General features: G+C 28.0%; 3 protein-coding genes across 3 annotated transcripts; all 3 read left to right on the top strand.

Annotated features, from left to right (window-relative positions):
* Positions 1-3,636: 3,636 nt before the first annotated feature.
* On the top strand, positions 3,637-8,230 carry LOC113367741 (integral membrane protein DGCR2/IDD). Its single transcript, XM_026609322.1, has 4 exons — positions 3,637-3,647; positions 3,716-3,863; positions 5,926-6,162; positions 8,155-8,230. The coding sequence occupies exons 1-3, from the start codon at positions 3,637-3,639 to the stop codon at positions 6,157-6,159; spliced, it is 393 nt and encodes a 130-aa protein (XP_026465107.1). The 3' UTR covers positions 6,160-6,162; positions 8,155-8,230.
* Positions 8,231-13,042: 4,812 nt separating this feature from the next.
* Positions 13,043-18,216, top strand: LOC113366279 (39S ribosomal protein L34, mitochondrial). Its single transcript, XM_026607859.1, has 2 exons — positions 13,043-13,166; positions 17,882-18,216. The coding sequence occupies exons 1-2, from the start codon at positions 13,129-13,131 to the stop codon at positions 18,153-18,155; spliced, it is 312 nt and encodes a 103-aa protein (XP_026463644.1). The 5' UTR covers positions 13,043-13,128; the 3' UTR covers positions 18,156-18,216.
* LOC113366278 (NCK-interacting protein with SH3 domain) lies at positions 13,285-15,321 on the top strand. Its single transcript, XM_026607858.1, has one exon. It carries the CDS (start codon positions 13,387-13,389, stop codon positions 15,277-15,279), a length of 1,893 nt encoding a protein of 630 aa, XP_026463643.1. The 5' UTR covers positions 13,285-13,386; the 3' UTR covers positions 15,280-15,321.
* Positions 18,217-18,656: the final 440 nt, after the last annotated feature.

Here is an 18,656-nt window from a genome sequence, read left to right as displayed (position 1 = left end):
ATTTCAGAAAAGTTAGCCACGTTCCAGTACGTAATGCACTTTCAGTATAGATTTTCAAGTTTCAGAATTTAATCAGCCGCCGCTTTCTGTATCGAGATGCAATTTAAAAACGTTAACTTTTTGTAAACTATTTTGATTTAGTTTGAAACAACTGAAGGATAAACGAAAATAAAAATTATCAATATAGAGAAGCATTTTCGATTTTTTGCGATTACTATAATTCACCCTACGGGAAGTTAATAATTTTGTTTGAACAAACGTGTTCAAATAAATTAATTTACAATGTTTTCGTATAATTAAATTGGTACAGCAACCTTGTTTTCCCTAAATTCTGTAATTATTTAGTATCAGTCATCAAATTGATTGTTAACTTCCCGTAGGGTAAGTTATTGTAATGGGCCGAAAATCGAAATTGAAATTTTTTACATTTCTCGACGTTTTGAAGGTTTCTGAACATTATGGCATACCTCAGAAAAAATGGATGTGTGTGTGTGTTTGTGTATGTATGTATGGATACAAATTTCCAGTCACGTTTTCGGGCGCACGGATCAACCGATTTGAATGGTTTAAAAAACATTCGATTCCTATTGATAGGGAGAAGAGCTGATTAGTTTTTGGCAAAGGCAGGTCCAGCCGTTTCGGAGATACAGAGCAAAGAGTGCCGAAAATAGAAATCGAGTTTTTGAGAGAACGGAGTATCCGATTTGAATGATCTATAACACATTCAATTAGTAATGATTGGGAGAAGTGTTTATTATGAGCTAAATATGTTAAAAATGACAGTTTTTGAGAGAAGTAAGCGTCCGATTTAAATGATTCAAAGAACTTTCTGCTTGTCTTAACAAAATAATTGAATTTGAAAAAAAAATTGTTTCAACTTTTTTTTTCAAAAAAAATTTTTTTGTATATCGAAAATAATTTAGATTTTATTTTTAATTCTGACTATAGTTCTAATATACTTTAAACAAATAATTTCAACTTTGCAATTCAGTTTATATATATCTTATAAATATTCGACAATGTTACAATATTTATAATAATCTATTTGAAAACATTCAGTATTCCTCGAACATTTCATTACGGTACGGGATGTTCCAGCAATTTGCCTTAAGGCACGATGCCACTAGTTTTTTTTATCAAATTGTGTTGTTTTCAAGTTTTTATTTTCTACACCAATTGTTTTGTTATGAAACTATCAAGTATTTTAATATTTTACAATCCTGATTAAATGTGCAAGCTCTTAATAAAACTTGCCAATACATTTTAGTACATTTTTTTCAAAGGAGAGTTTCTGAAAGTCGACCGATTTTAAAAATGTTAAACTCAAAGTTTAACATAAAGTCTTAATTTTTGAAAACTTGGGGGCAATTGTATTATTATTTTTGACTGCAGTCAAAAGCTATTATTTACAATAATAGCTCCAAAGTTTAAATGAACAAAATTAATAAAAAGTAACCAGAATAACCGACAAATGGTCAAAGTTTTACCTAGGTTGCACTTAAAAACTTTTCAAACTATATGGAATATTTTTTTCCATAATAATTATATGACGTTGAATTGTGGGACACCCTATATATATATATATATATATATATATATATATATATACTAAGTTTTTCTACCAACTTTATTTAATAACGTTACAAGCAAAGTTGAGTCCCAAACGGACGTCCGTTCAAGTTAATAAGATAAATATCGGAAAAGCAGGAAAATTCGTTTAACTATTTTATTCTTACTTGTAACATCTGTGGTTACACGAAATAAAATTTATTTCATATAAAGTAATAGTATAAATATAATTATTTGAGAAAATTGGCTGTAGTATAAGAATTGAGAAAGTAAATTAAATAGAATAAATAAAACATACGTAAGATAAAATTATTTCCTTCTGTTTCATAATTTTTCAGAGAAAATATCAAGTCGCAAAATGTATCAAGCTTATGAGAGAGTCTGGCGTATAGTGTATTGCAAATCTATCTTATTATAAATTATAATCAATATGATTGTTAAAAAAATTAATTAATTTAACACGTTAATCGTCATGTCAGTCATATGTATCTGACGCTAAGAAGATCTACATGAGCCTACATATATGTGTGACTTAAAAATTAGTTTTTTGTAGAAATTAGTGTGTCTGGGAATTTCTTTTTCTTGATACTAAATTTTTAACTAAACTAGTTGGTATTGGTATTTAGCCTTGAGGCAAGTTACATGAACTTCCCGATATGTGTAAATAATCGACTTAATCAATAATAAACAAATCAATTTATGAGTGATTACAAGTATTCCGAGAGGATTTATTACACACAATTGAAAACGAACGAACATGTTAAGTCGGAGTATTTTCTAAGAGCAAATTTTCACAAATCAATAATTTTTGTGATTGAACCAGTTTTCGTAGGACGTTAATGGTTCAGTATGTTCATTAAGACCAAGTAATCTATCGTCATACAAACGTCAACAAAATTACTCATTTTCTCAAATTTTGATGAATTTTTAAAATTAAACTACTTGTCGTAAGGCCGCAATATTTCAGTAATTCTATAAGGCCATGATATACATCGCCAAAGAAAGTCATAAAAATCGGCTTAAATTTTTTTTTCAACAGTTAATTACAAGAAAACGGCTCGGTAGATTTTCACCTAAAACTAATCTGTATCATTCCCAACTAATATCTCTCGAACAGTTTTTAATTTTTTAAAATCGATTCGGTAGAATGAGCTTAAATATGGACGAAAAGTTTAACACTCTTTTTCAAATTACAAAGAAACGGCTCGGCAGATCGTCTCACATAACTTTCAAACTATAGTGCTCATTGAGATACATCGAATGGCTTTTAAATTTCTGAAATCGGCTCTGGCGTTTTTGAGCAAACGTCGATCAAAGGTCTAATTTTGACAAATGCCAAAATAACGATACTAATTTTTGCAAACTTTGTTGAATTTTTAAAGCTAAACGAGTTGTCGTAGGGCTGTAATATGTTAGTATGATCTAGAAGACTGTGATATCTACCGTCAAAAAAATAATAATAAAAATCGTCGAATTTTTTTTATTAACTTTATCGCAAGAAAATGGCCCGGCCGATCTTTACTAAAAACTAAACAGCACGATTCCCAACCAATATCTTTCGAACGGTTTTTGAATTTTCAGAATCGATTCAGAATTGCGGGCTAAAACGTGGACGAAAAATTTTTCTGCGATTTAGAAAGAAACGGCTCGGGCGATCGTCACACAAAACTTAGAAACGCTAGTCCTCATGGCGATACATCAAATGGCTTTTAAATTTTTGAAATCGGTGAAGCCGTTTTTGAGAAAACGTCGATTTGGAGCAAAAAATCTGTTCACATTCACGCACACACACACACACACACACATTTTTTTCAAATTTGGTCTCATTCGATTCAGGATGGCTTGAAACGTCAAGAAAACATAAAATTAGCGAATCTGATTTTTTGATGAAAACATAAACTTCTCCTTCGTGAAGTTAATTATATAATAAAGTTACTAATTAAAGTTTTCTGACATCATCGTGGCGATTAATGTGTAAACTATAACTATAATACCTTTAGTAGATACACTCGTGTTATTAGGTATTACAAAAATTATTCTATTAAGAATATATATCAAATTGAAAAAATGAGAAAAAGGTTTACTATGATGTGTATACTTTATTAATTTTTGATATATAATACTACTTTTCTGTTTCTATTTTCAGCGAGTGTGAGGAGGACTGCATCGACTTCCAGGGCCATTCGGTGGCCCATGGCCTTCTGTACGTGCCCGGCCCTGGAGTATGCTCCTTGTGCGTATGCTACCATAGTGAACCTTTGTGGTGCAAGGCGATCTACTGTGATCCACCATACGTAAGATATATATATATATATATATATATATATATATATATATATATTGGGGTCATCCTGAAAATGGTCATTTTCCAATTTCCTTGCTCCAAATAGATAAAAAACAATTCTCTGAAAGATTTAGCTCTTAATATTAACGTTTAGATAGAGCGCAATTCAATCAAAGTTCTGTATGGAAATAGCATGGAATTTTTTTACAAAAATCTCCTTATCTATAGGAATCGAATGTTTTTTGAACCATTCAAATCGGTTGATCCGTGCGCCCGAAAACGTGGACGAAAAAATGCGGACATACAAAACACACACACACACATCCATTTAGTTTCTGAGGTATGCCAGTAAAATGTTCAGAAATCTTCAAAACGTCGAGAAATGCAAAAATTTTCATTTTCGATTTTCGGCCCATTACTATAACAACCCTACGGGAAGTTAATAAATAAATTCGATTAATTTTTAACAACTTCCAAAATAATAAAACAATTTAAAATCTTGATAAGAAATTATGCAAATAGAGCTATTTCGATTATTATTATTCTCTTTTCATTTCTTTACTATTCCTTTTCTCCAGATCCCTAACTTTAAAGTTTAAAGAAGCATCTATGCGTATTTTTCTTTATTATTATATATTACACATATTTATCTTCATAATCGTAAACAGTTTGTCTATCGTAATGGATTCTTGAGCAACATTGAAAATATCAGTTCAGGTGTTCCTCAGGGATCCATTCTTGGTCCACAACTATTTATTATTTTTATTAATGACATATCTGATATTATTAGCTGGCCACATTTATTATTTGCAGATGATCTCAAACTATATCTCAAAATAAATTCTATTGATGACTGCTTATTATTACAGTATCAACTTGACTCTTTCCACTCTTGGTGTGTCTATAATAAATTACATTTAAATATATCAAAGTGCAAGATTCTTAGTTTTTCACATAAGCGCGTTCCAATACATTTTGATTATAAAATTTCTAACACCAGCATTGATAGATGTAATAAAATTTCAGATTTAGGAGTTTTATTTGATTCTGGTTTGTTTTTCACGGATCATTTAACTGATATTTGTAATAGAACGCATAAATCTTTAGGTTTGATACTGAGAAATTGTAAACAATTCAATTCTAACAATGCACTTCTTTGCATGTACTATTCTAGTGTAGGTTCAAAATTAGAATATGATTCGATTATTTGGTATCCTCATCAAATCAACAACTCTGATGCGATAGAGAAGGTTCAGCGAAAATTTCTGAAATATCTTTATTATAAAACATATAAAATTTACCCTGAACGTGGCTTTGACCACAACACTTTATTAAAAGAATTTGGTATTCCTTCCCTTGCCTCACGTCGATTTATCTGTACAATTATGTTCTTATTTAAACTTTGCAATAATTCTATAGACTGTCCTCTTATTCTCAATCAACTATCCTTTAATGTTCCAAGGCTATCTACGCGATCACAATTATTTTTCAATTATCCTACTCTACTCCTAAATCTAATTCTCTCTTAAATTCGCCTATTTTACTTATGTCCTCTAACTTTAACTTTAACTCAATTAATAATGAAATAGATATTTAACAACACTTCACATAATAATCGAATAATCTCCATCTGCACAAGTTAACCTTTTTATTTTATTTTCAAATATCTCATCATTATTTTATCTTATTCTGTTTATAAATAATATTGTTATATTCTGCATTATATGTAATTTTATGTCAAGCATTATATGTTAATAACTATATATTGTGATTTTGTATATATTTTAATTGTTATTCATTATGTAAAATAATTGTACTTTTCAGTCCTCTTGAAATCTGTGGGCTATATATTTAAAATAAATAAATAAATAAATAATTTTTTTTTCGTATATAATTTTTTTCGATATCTCTACATTTATCATAGATATATAATTTCTCCAGTTGGTTTTTTCTATCCCCAACTATCCACTTCACCAGATCCCTGCTAATCTTGTCTATTTCCAACTCTTGCCTTTACTTTTCATCGTCTATACATCTGTTTCAATTTTCTATTTCCATTTTCTATTTCCCAGTTCTGCAAGAATTTCCGGGTGGGCGAGCGCTGCTGCGAGTTCGAGTGTCTCGATCCTCCGGGCGAGGACGACATGTACCAGGCGAGGCTCCGGAAAAGGGCAGAGGTGCTCGCCAACAGTTCAAACGCCTCCTTTGCGCCCCCAAATTTAAATAGGACTTACAATCTGGCGATCATTCTGCAGATTTTAGTCGGATTCTTTCTCAATATGGTTCTGCACAGGCACACGCTGTGATAGGTAAGGTGAAAGTCATTTTGAAGATTCAAGTCATTTTGAATCGTTTGGGACCGAAATTGAAAAAAAAAGAGTGCCCGTAAGGTTCACACGCTTTGAAGTAAAACTTATTTACTACTGTACAAGATGGTATTTAAGTAAAAATAAATACATCATATAACAATTTTGAATAATGTTTATCAGTAATATGGTAACACTCGTGATGCACACATTTATTAGTGCCGACCATTACATATATTTATATAATAATAAATTATAAATTTATTTATAGCATTAAAAATATGTATAATATTTAAAAACAACATTGTAATTAGAGTCATACTTCAAATATGACATGATCGGTTTGTCATTGTAATTAGCATTTGGAAAGAAACCTTTATTAGAGAAATGAAGTAATTGCTGATTAATAATTCTAACTAGTAGGTGTATGGCATCCTTAAGGCAAATTGCTGGAACTTCCCGTACCGTAACGTAATGTTAGAGAATACTGAATGTTTTCAAATAGATTATTATAAATATTGTAACATTGTCTAATATTTATAAGAATTATATAGACTGAATTGCAAAGTTAAAATTATTTGTTCAAAGTATATTAGAACTTTAGTCAGAAATAAAAATAAAATCTGAATTATTTTCGATATACAAAAAAATACTAACAAAAAAAAATGATACAAATTTTTTTTTCCAAAACTAATTATTTTGTTAAAACAAGCTGAAAGTTCTTTGAATCATTCAAATCGGACGCTTAGTTTTCTTCAAAACTGCCATTTTTTGCACTTTTAGCTATGTATCTCCGAAACCGCTGGACCTGCCTTTGCCAAAAACTAATGATCACTTTTCCCAATCACTACTAATTTAATGTTTTTAGATCAAATCGGATGCTCAGTTCACTCAAAAACTCGATTTCTATTTTGACGCCTTTGCTGCGTATCTCCGTAACGGCTGGACCTGCCTCTGCCAAAAACTAATCAGCTCATCTCCCTATTAGTAGTAATCGAATGTTTTTTGAACCATTCAAATCGGTTGATCCGTGCGCCCGAAAACGTGATTGGAAATTTGTTTCCATACATACATACACACACACATCCATTTTTTCTGAGATATGCCAAAATGTTCAGAAACCTTTAAAACGTCGAGAAATGTAAAAATTTTCAATTTCGATTTTCGGCCCATTACAATAACTTACCCTACGGGAAGTTAAAAATTCTAAATCTAATAATACTTGTAAATATTCTAAATATTATAAATTCTATAATATTCGTTCACATAGTGGATTATGTTAAACAACGCCTAAACAAAGATTATTTTTACAATTTCACTCATCATGCAATAATTGTGTTTGAAGAACTTCATGTAATTAAAATTAACATACATTCATTGACTGCTTGTTTTTTTTTCTTTTTCGATAGCGATAAAGTCTCATTCTTTGAACAGCTGTAATATCTGTCTTGCTCAAAATATATTTTCCATATTAATAACTTCAAAGATTTATAGGAACTATGAATAATATAGAAATAATTTCTAATCAATGAACTTACGTTTAATACACGGCACGAATGTTTAATTCGTTTTATTATTTTCAAGGAATAGGGTAAAATATTCCTCTGATTCAGGCATTTTTCATTAAATCAAGATTTCCTTGTTGATATCAGTACGCATACAACGACAGATCTCTATTCACATACACGACGACTAATCACAATCGACCCGTATAGAAATGATATCATCGAGAGCGAATGACGAATCATTGGCACTCGACTCTTATCTTATCTGCCGTAACGCACTTCCGTTGCATTTGTACGGATTTACACCCTAGTCGCGCCTAAAGAAGTTTTACTTCAATAATATATGTAATGATGCACATACCTTATGATGTATTACGTAATTATAATTTTGTTAATTAATCAGAGGTATGGATATGTGTGTGTTTGTATTTATCATCAATGATTTTATTTTCCCTTATATATTTATATATGTATTTATCATTTTTTTTAGGTTCAGCAGCCACATTCAATTTCGGCTATTCGCAATCTCTTCAGCTATACGCATAAAATTAGGTAAAAATCAAAATATAGATAATAATAATAATAATAATAATGAATAAACTTCACAATTTTATCTGTATTTCATAAATTTTATAAGAAGGAAACTCAGCCAAAAGTAAAACTCTCTCTCTATATTGAGGATATAATATAAATGCAGGAAAAACATTTATATTCTATGCTTTTTATTACTTTTTTATACTTTTTATTCCCACTTTGTAATTCTTTATTCAATTATTTAATTAATTAATTAATTTATTTATTTATTCGTAGGTAAGTCGAAAGCAGAAAACTATTATTTTCATTTTATTATATTTTATATATTAGGTTTTATGCTATTCGGATTTTATACACTCTATACTTTATGTATTTTCTATACTAACTTATTTAATTCAATTATTTGTTTACCAAAAATTTTCTATGCTTATTTAACTTATTTATTTATTTAACAAAAATAAAACTTTTTTCGAATTATATGTTAGTCAGTTTCGAAATTATTTCAATCTTACTTATATATCTTTTTAAATAATTCTAGATTTTTTTTAAATAAACAAGACCTTCATTCAATTATGTATTATATAATTTCTAAAGTTCAAATAAAAAATTTGTTTTGTATATTATCATTTTCAAAAATGAGCAAATAAGTGAATTTATCATTCTCAAAATTAAATTTCAAAAAACTTTCTTCAATTTATACTTATTTTATATCATTTCATCTTTTTTCGTGAATTTTCATTATATCCCAAATTCTCTAAGTAGATTTTATACGCGCAAAAAATAAAATAAAGGAACTAATTCAAAACAAATTTAAAAAAAAAATACGAAAGTTCTAGTGATATTTAAAGCATAATAGAATATATTTTTTAGATAATAAAATATTGAAAAAAAATCTTGCATGTGATGAGCTTTAAAAAAATGATTATTACAATCTTGTAGATAATTATATATATATATATATATATATATATAATAATAAAACATTTTACAAACATTCATACAATTGTTAAATAAAAATACAAGTTAATACACTAATTGAAAGAATGTTGTCACAAAAACATGTTTATAGAATACAAAATTATTTTCATTTAATTATTTGGTCTTTCAAAAATTAATTGTTATTAAATCAAAAGATAACTAAAATTTTAATTTTCATGTTTTGTACCATTTTATGACATTAATTAGAAGAATACGTAACTATAACGTAACAAAAACCGAATCGAGTTACGTGTTAGTAACCGATTTCAAAAGAGTTTTAATATTTTAGTGCTATTGTTTTAAGGCAAGACAATCAATTTATGACAAATACTTCGCAACAACAGCGTAACATTTTATTTACTTCATGATATTAATCAACAAGATTAATATTTATTAATCAAAATTAGAATTCTTAACCTCAACATCAAAAATCGAAATAATTTTATTTTTTAATAATACTTACTGTTGTTAGAATAATTTTAATTAAAGTTATTATTTCAAAAATTGACAAAATTCGACAAAGTACATAACTAAAACGTAACTGAAACGTAACTTGATCATGAGATCGTGTTACGTATAGTAATGAAAAATTGAACAATAATAATCGAAATAGTTGTATTTGAATAATTTATTTTCAAAATTGTTCTAATTTTGAATGGTGTTATTATTATTGAAGTTGTTAAAAATTAATGGATTTTATTTATTTTATTATATCAATTAGCAAAGTACGTAGCTGTAACGTAACACTCTCTTAACATAGAAATCAAATGTTTTACGATATTTTTTTTAAATATATATATATATATATATATATATATATATATATAAACATTATATATATATATATATATATTATATGAAACATTATATATATATATATATATATATATATATATATATATATATAATGTTTTATATATTTTTGTGACATAATTCTTTCGCCTTGTACATACATAAACTTGTCCTCTTAGGTGCTTTAAAAATTTTAATAAAAAATTTAAAATAAAACATATATAAAAACGTATCATGAATATAGTGAAAAATATTTTATCTAAAAAATTTAGATTGTAATTTATTTAAATCTAAAATCTATCTTTAATGGTTTCAAAGGAAGTTGATAAATTAAGCTTGTTATGGTAAATGAGAAGGATAAAGCTTTTTGTTAATTAAATAAATAAAAAAATGTACTTAATTTATTGAGTATTAGTAAAATTAATTTTATAGCAATGTATTTTATTGATTTCTAAAAAGTTGTTTTAAAAGTTTTAATCAAATATTACTCGCTTCTAGAATTTTAAAAGTAGTGACAAAAATTTATCCATAAATTTCATAAGATATTAAAATATTTATATATAGATAGATATATTAAATAAATAATATTACTACAAGAGCTTAGCTTTGTTGTATTATGTTAAAATATTACATCCTCGAAAAGCAACTTTTCATCGATGAACAAATCCATATATTGTGCTCTTTGATGAAAAGTTCTTTTCCTTTACCAATTTAAAATTCTAAATCTAAAAAAACAATGACCACTATATAACTTCAACGACTAGTCATACCGATACTAATTTATTGTTATTCGTGTAAGCTTTGTATGCTTGTTTTTATTAAATGTGTTATATTTAGTATTAAGAACAATTGACCAATGTATATTATTGAGAAAAATCAACCGTTGTTATTAGAATTTAATGTGTTACAAAATGTTATGCCATCCATTGATTATCTTTGCAAAATATAAATACACTTCTGAATATCTTGATGGGTTGTTATTATTGAAATGTGAAAATGAAAATAAGATGATAGGGAAAAAGTATGTCTGTTGTACGATTCTATGATTTCTGGCATTTTGTTAATATAACATTATGGTTTAAATATACTACTCATCAGTATATATATATTATATCTGTAACTTAAACAGCCATCTCAAATTTAGTCGTTTGGGATTTTGTTAAAACTTGCTCGAACTAAATTTGAATCGATTGGACTTAATTTGATTTAGAATTGATATTTGTGTAGGATTTATGTAGGAACAAAGACTTTAAAATATTATAGGCCTATGAGAAATAGTTTAATTGTTGTTAGTAGAAATATAATGGAATGAAACGAATCAACAGGCTGATACACAAGAAGATTTATTTGGTAAATAAAAAATGTTTGATTTGAAGAAAACTAAAATTTATATATATATATATATATATATATATGTATAGATTAATCTTGTTATACATATATAAAATATGATTCAATCAAAATTCTTCATTCAACTAACAAAAGAATAAAAAAAGTGCAGAGTTATTAACTAAAGATTACATTGCTCTTCGAAAATGTGAACTACACACACTAATATATATATATATATATATATATATATATAAACTTACAAAGACCAACCCATGTCTGGGATTTTAATAAAGACATAAATATAAGCACCTTCACATATTAATTATTGTTAGTCGTGCATTGAAAAATGATCAATCGGTTAGAAGAAGATACACGACAAGATATATTTGGTATTTTATAACAATATTATTTTATTATATTTTGGTATATTTTAATTAACTTCTGATGTAACAAATACTTGAAATTACTCATATTCTTGTAAACTTATAATAAATACTAAGCAATCAAAATTCTTCATCTAACTTGAAGAAAGAATGAAACATTTTCTTTATTAATTAAATTTCTTTACTTAAGTAAAGAATTAATAACTATATAGAGTTGATAGTCAAAACAAATATCTACAAGAAGTGGTTTCATTATTGTTCGTCGTGTGTTGAAAGATGATTAATCGGTTAGAAGAAGATACACGAGAATATGTATTTGCTATTGAATTTACCTTATTGAATAATCTTGTTATATATATATATATATATATATATATATATATATATCATCATATCATATATCATTCATCAGTGTTCATAATGCATCGCTATTAAAAAATAAATTACACAAATTTAGTGTTCAATAAATTTTACATCATTAATTAATTTTTTCTGTTGTTTTTCCTGGTTTGAGTACTGAATGATGACACACATCAAGTGTCGAAACGTTTAATGAAATAAATAATTTTTCTATTTAATCCTTTTTTTTTTAATTTGACGATTGGGCTGCAAATATATTCTAAATATATATATTTATAGTTGGTCAAAGAATTTTGATTCTTATATATATATATATATATATATATAATAAATAATGAAGAGACAAAATTCTTCGACCAACTATAAAAGAAAGAATAAGATAAAGCGACTAACCTTTAGTTATAAGCTCTTCGAAGATTTGAACAAACACAAAATTTTTAAAGTTTCATATTGTATATCCTTTCAAATTTCATATTGTTCTTGTTTTGTGCACCAAATTATTCTAAAGACTCTCAAATATGATTTTTAAAGTCTTTTTAACTTTTTGAAAGAAATTAACCTTTGTATTTATACCTTTTCAAAATTTGCAAAGTAAACACATGGAACTTGTAAAGTAAATGCATAAACACTACTTTAAATCAAACTTAAGTTTAATAAAACGCTACAGCAACAGCAAAATTAAACGATACAGCAATTTAAGTTGCAGATATTTTATTAATTTGATTAAAAATTTAATTTCAATTTATGACCGTTGACAGCTCGGCAGCCATTTAACCTCTGTGTTTATACCTTTTGAAATAAATGCACAAACACTACTTTAAATCAAACTCAAGTTTAACAAATCGCACAATTGCTGATACAGCAATTTTAGTTGATAATATTCAAATATTTTATTTAAAAGTTTAATTTCAATTTATAACGGTTGACAGCTCGGCAGCCATTTAATTTGACAGGCCTGAAGTTATTTTATATTACCTTGACAGCACTGATTGTGCATTTGCGGCCATTTACACATAACCTATGTAATGTTTCTTGATTTTCTTTTGTGCCAGTTTTAGTTATTATATAAACAAATAAATTTCAAAATGTTTTCAAGACTTGTGTCAGGATTGTTAACAACCACGTAAGTTGCACAATTATTTAAATTATATTTATTTTTCTTGTTCTGTTGCACGCAGATTATTCTATCGTATTTGCTCAAGGTCACAGTTGAACTTTCATCAATAATTTGACATCTCGAAGTGTCAAATTCAAAACATTAATTTAGTTATTTGAAATAAAAGTATACGGCTAACGTTTAAATGTGATTTACCATCGCTTTTTTATTATCTTTTCTTTAAATCATGGGCGAGAAACTAATTAAAATCCAATTCGAACTTTTGCGTGCGAAATACGATTTCGAGGCTTCACGCCCCAAAACGTTAAGTTTCTTAAAAAACGATTATTTTCTCCTCCATGCCACTGCCGCCGCCGAGAAAAACTGGTGGCAAGTTATAAATGCATATGGACAAGTCGGTTATGTACCTTCTAATTATGTGACAACTGTTAAAGTGTCCCCATCGTTCTATCAACAATTCTTGGATACTTGCATCGAGTATTTAAATCAAACCGACGACGAAAGTTCTGTTGTTACTCAATATTTTGCAAAAGATGAGTTGATTAAAAGACTTCTTGAAAAGAAACGACAAGCTGAATTGACCATGCAAGATGATTACCCAGGTGGCTCTATTGACTTGACCTACAAGCCTACGGATAAAATTCATGACCCAAGAAATTATGCAAACCCTATGAGGGGACAAGGTGAATGTATTTATAATGCTGCTGAAAAAATTGGCTATGCGAATAAAAATGCAAACAGGAACGATGATTTAAGACCTGTTAAGTCTGAAATTAAACCGGATAAGTTAGAGAACATGCATAGAACCACGTCTAGTCCTGATTTAAGCCGTGCACAAAGTCAAGGTACTAATAAAAAAATGTCGGAGGATCCTGTGTCAGCGTTGCAACCCTTAGCGATATACAGACTTGTAGACTCTGTACGACAAAGTACAGATTTAAGTTTTAAATTAGCTAAAGTAGCTGTATCCACAGTTGTGTCGGAGTTACAAGATTTATTACCAGGTGCCCTTACACCTCATCTAGCTAGTGTTTTGTGGCATGCCAATGGCCCTTTGGATGTACCCGATTCCATGTTACTTGAAACATACGATGCCGAGAGGTTAAAGGTAATATTTGCTGAGTTAAATTCTTGTAAACAAGATGAACAACAGCGATCCTGGATGCTGCACGAAGACGAAGCTATAATTATGGAGTACATAACAGAAATGATACAAATTTTAACAAATGCTGATAACAAAATTAGTTGTCTAGTGATGTCTCAAGATGATTACGAGTGCATTGTTATGTTGATACAATATTACCAAATGGAAGTCAGGTGGTCCATAAGACAACTATTGTTAAAGGCTTTTGGTGTGGTTTGTAATTTAGATTTGATTGCGTTAAGAGTCATGTTAAGTTCTGTTTTACCTGTGGAGCTTGCACGAGACATGCAAGCTAATCCTAAAGACGCCCAACGTTTAAGATTCTCAGCTTTGTTGTTAACAATGGTGTTCTCAATGGGCGAACGCATGCCTTTCACACACTTTGATCAACTGGGTACAGACTTTATGTTATTTTTATTAAATATAATGCACTCACCGCCTGATACTGATGTTGAAGAAAGACTTCCTGATTTATTTTTAAACGTAATACTTGCGTACAACTTGCAATTCAGTTACAACGATACTGAGAATCACGTGATTGAAAGTTTGGAAGAACTACAAGTCTTGAGCATTTTCACAGAAAAACTTCTATTACTTTTGAATCGTGATGAGGATCCTGTACGAGTTTTTAAACACGAGCCTGCACCCAGTCACTCGGTGCTGAAATTGTTTATAGATATCTTCAGCAAGCCGACAAGTGCTCAGTTGTTTTATACGAATGATGTTAAGGCTCTGATAGATATTATAGTGAGACAATTGAGTGATTTGTCGCCTGAGGATAAAAAGAGGCAACAGTATTTGGAGTTGGTGAGGAGAGTCGTTAGGAATACTAATTATTCTGAGCATATGCATAGGCGTGATGATTTGTCCAGGATATTTACAAGGATATTTTGTGAAGAGGGAGAGGTTTCTATTCCCGATCAGCAGCTGGTTCGAGAGATATCGAATGAATTTCCACAATATTTTAAAGCGTAAAAAGAATATTTTTTATTGTGCCAAGCAGTATCATCTTTAATGTGGTTCAAACTTTCGAATCTCACTATTAAAGGAATTCAAAAATATTATTTTCGCTTCCAAAACTTATTTCTAAAGTTTACTATGTATTAAGAGTTATTAATTAGAATATTTCTTATATAATTATATATGAAAAATGTAGTTGCCAATTATATTGCTATTTTCAACCGAGTCACAAATTGCCAAAGTTCAAAGTCTTCTAGTGCAACTAATTTTAATCTTTTCACAATCATTTAGTTAGAGTTATTCATAAAAACAAATTTAATCTAAATTATGAGAAATGTCTATTTACTGTGCGATCAGGCGTATTTTACATATAAACAAGCAAGGAAGCATGCATCATCGAAGATTCTGTTATCATAAGATTCTTCCTTGCTTTGTTTATATGTAAAATATGCCTGATCGCACAGCAAATAGATAGACATTTTCATAATATTCACTGCCAATAAACAAGCATAAGAGAGCGTTGCCATGACAACGTTATTTTACGAGCTCTGTTACGGCAGAATTCACAATCATTTAGTTAGTTTTAGTAATTCATAAAAACCAATCTAATCTAATTACAATCACTTAATTAGTAATTATTAACATACATTAGTTGTAGATCTATTTTTGTGATATTTAAGATTAATAATATTAATACGAGAGCAACTATGAAATAAAATTTTGAATTTTGAACAATTAAATAATGGTACAAACACTTTACTTGAAAAGTTATACGATAAAATGAAAAATTATTGAATTTATAGATTTTTGTGAAAGAAATTGTACTATCAATGATCTTGTTATATCGAATTTGTTCATTATTACATTAAATATAGTAAACGTAATATTTATTTACGTTTTGAGATTATACAAAAGCAAATTTATAAAACTATAAAAGCTAGATATGTAGTTAATATATAATTTTATTTTACTTTTTTGGTAAATTTTAAGTCATTAGTTAATAATCGTACATTTTGTAGTAAAAATTAAAATTTATGAAATTATAGTAAAATATTAAGTACAAATTTTTACTATAATTTTCATAAATATATCTGCCTTGCATTAGGATCATTTTTTTAGCAATCTATTTGGTTTTTCAAAGAGCTTTAAAGTTACAGTCGAAATGTTACTAAATTATTTATATAAGATTTTACAATTATATATATTCATTTATATATAAATATATCATTTACAACCCTCAGTCCATAATATGATGTGATGTTTACCCGATTAATAAAAATGTTACGAAGAGCACATTTAAACAGTAAAAAGAAAATGTTTGCACAAATCTTTATAGATGATTGTTAATTTGATTTTAATGCCTCTCTATATGTAGTTAACAATATAATAAATCGAATTTAAAAATATTCATGTTTAAATTAATTTAATTGTTTTTTTTTAATTAAAAATGGTAAAGTTATTTTTAATTCCCTATTTGTACGTTTCGGCCCTTTATGTGTGTCATCATTCGCTACCTACAAAAATTTATGATTTTTTATGATTTACATACAAAAATTATCTTGATTGTTTTTTTTTTCAATTTGAAAATGGTAAATTTGTTTCCACTTTTTTATTTATACGTTTCGACACTTTATGTGTGTCATCATTCATTACATACAAAAATTTATGTTAAACAAGGAGTACAATTATTAAATTATTAAAAATAAATCTTTAAATTTAATAAGTAAAATTCAATAATAAAAGTAATAATATGTTATAAAATTAACTTCGAGTAAAATTTAAATGTAAATTTTTAAATTAAAAATATTAAAAATTTTAAGTAGAGAAATAAGATTATAATAATATTAAATTCTAATTCATGCGTGTTCCCTGATATTTTTTTTATATTTACTGTATGAAGACATCAAGTGTCGAAACTTATAAATGTGAAAATTAATTTAGTATATAAAAATTTTGTATAATTTAGAAAATTTTAGAAATAAATTTGTTCTGGAAATTTTGAAATTTGTTTGAACCGTATGAGTCAACTTTAAATATTAAAAATCTTAGTAGGGAATTCAAAAAAATTGTAATAAAATTATATTATTCATTTTTAAAATGTCTAATGATCATTTTTGTACAGACAAATACAATTTTTTCTTTACTTTTTCCTCTGTACCTCCAAATCCACTGGACCTGCCTTCCCAAAAATTTAACCATTTTGTCAATACAATTAAAATATATTTTGAATTATTCAAATTGGGTGTTCCCTCATCTCAAAAATTGAAATACCATTTTTGGCACTTTTTGCCCCGCTACTTCGAAAAAACGAATCAGCACGTTTTTTTATAAATAGGAATCTTATAAATTTGTATCATTCAAATCGGTTGAACCGTGTTCTCGAAATCGTCGACGAAAATTTGTATTCGCACATACACACACACATACATCAATTTTTTCTAAGGTATGCCAAAATGTTCAGAAACCTCTGAAACGTAAAGATATATAAAAATTTTCATTTTCGATTTTTTTGCGATTACTATAACTCACCCTACGGAAAATTAATAATTGGCTGCTAATTATATCAAATCTTGATATTTTCATCTTGATATTCAAAATGAAATCTATTCATTTCCAGTAGGTTGGTTGCTCCCCAGTTGCCTCAAGTGCTCCCGGCCAACACAATGCACTCCCTAGTGTCTTCAGCCCAAGCCCTAGTTCCAGTTCTACCGAATGCAGGAGGCCTATTTTCTTTAACATCGATTAGAACAAAAATTCGAATCCACTTCCCAAGGCCCAACGAGAGGAGGCGAGTGAAAAGACATGGCTGGGAATTCAGGATGTCGACGACTAATGGCAGGAGAGTCATCATGAGGAGGATTTTGAAAGGGCGTCATGTTTTAACACACTAGATAAATGATAACAATAGGTAGTTTAATTTTGATATTTAGGTAGAAATAAATTGTAAATGAAACGAGATTTTTAATTGTTGTTACTATAAAAGGTATAAAATTATTCCTGTTTGAATAAAAATTTTCTTGCAAATCAAATATTTTGCGATCTTATATATAAAAATGGAGCTCTCGATCAAATGATTCGGTAAAACTCGAAAACGGCTAAACCGATTTGGCCAGTCTTAGTCTTGAAAAATTCGTGCTAATCAGTAGGTTGTCGGAAAGGTGAGATATTATTTCAAAATCGCATAAAAACTTTACATTTTTAATTTGAAAATTTTTGTAAAAGCGTTATTTAAATAAAACAATGAACGGTGGCTAATACGTCAAATGTCAAACGTTTTTGACAGATGATGTTCAATTATGTTTAATAGGATGTTTTACGAGAATATTATTTAATTATGATTAAATTATAATTAGTAGTTTTGTTTGTAGTTTTATTTATACACAGAATACAAA

Source organism: Ctenocephalides felis, unplaced genomic scaffold (assembly GCF_003426905.1).
Source record: "Ctenocephalides felis isolate EL2017-DRISC unplaced genomic scaffold, ASM342690v1 CF-g0.4_SCAFFOLD_01170, whole genome shotgun sequence".
In the NCBI taxonomy this organism is placed as follows: Eukaryota; Metazoa; Arthropoda; class Insecta; order Siphonaptera; family Pulicidae; genus Ctenocephalides; species Ctenocephalides felis.
Note: the sequence above shows the minus strand (reverse complement) of the source record. Positions and strands in the feature narration are given on the sequence as shown.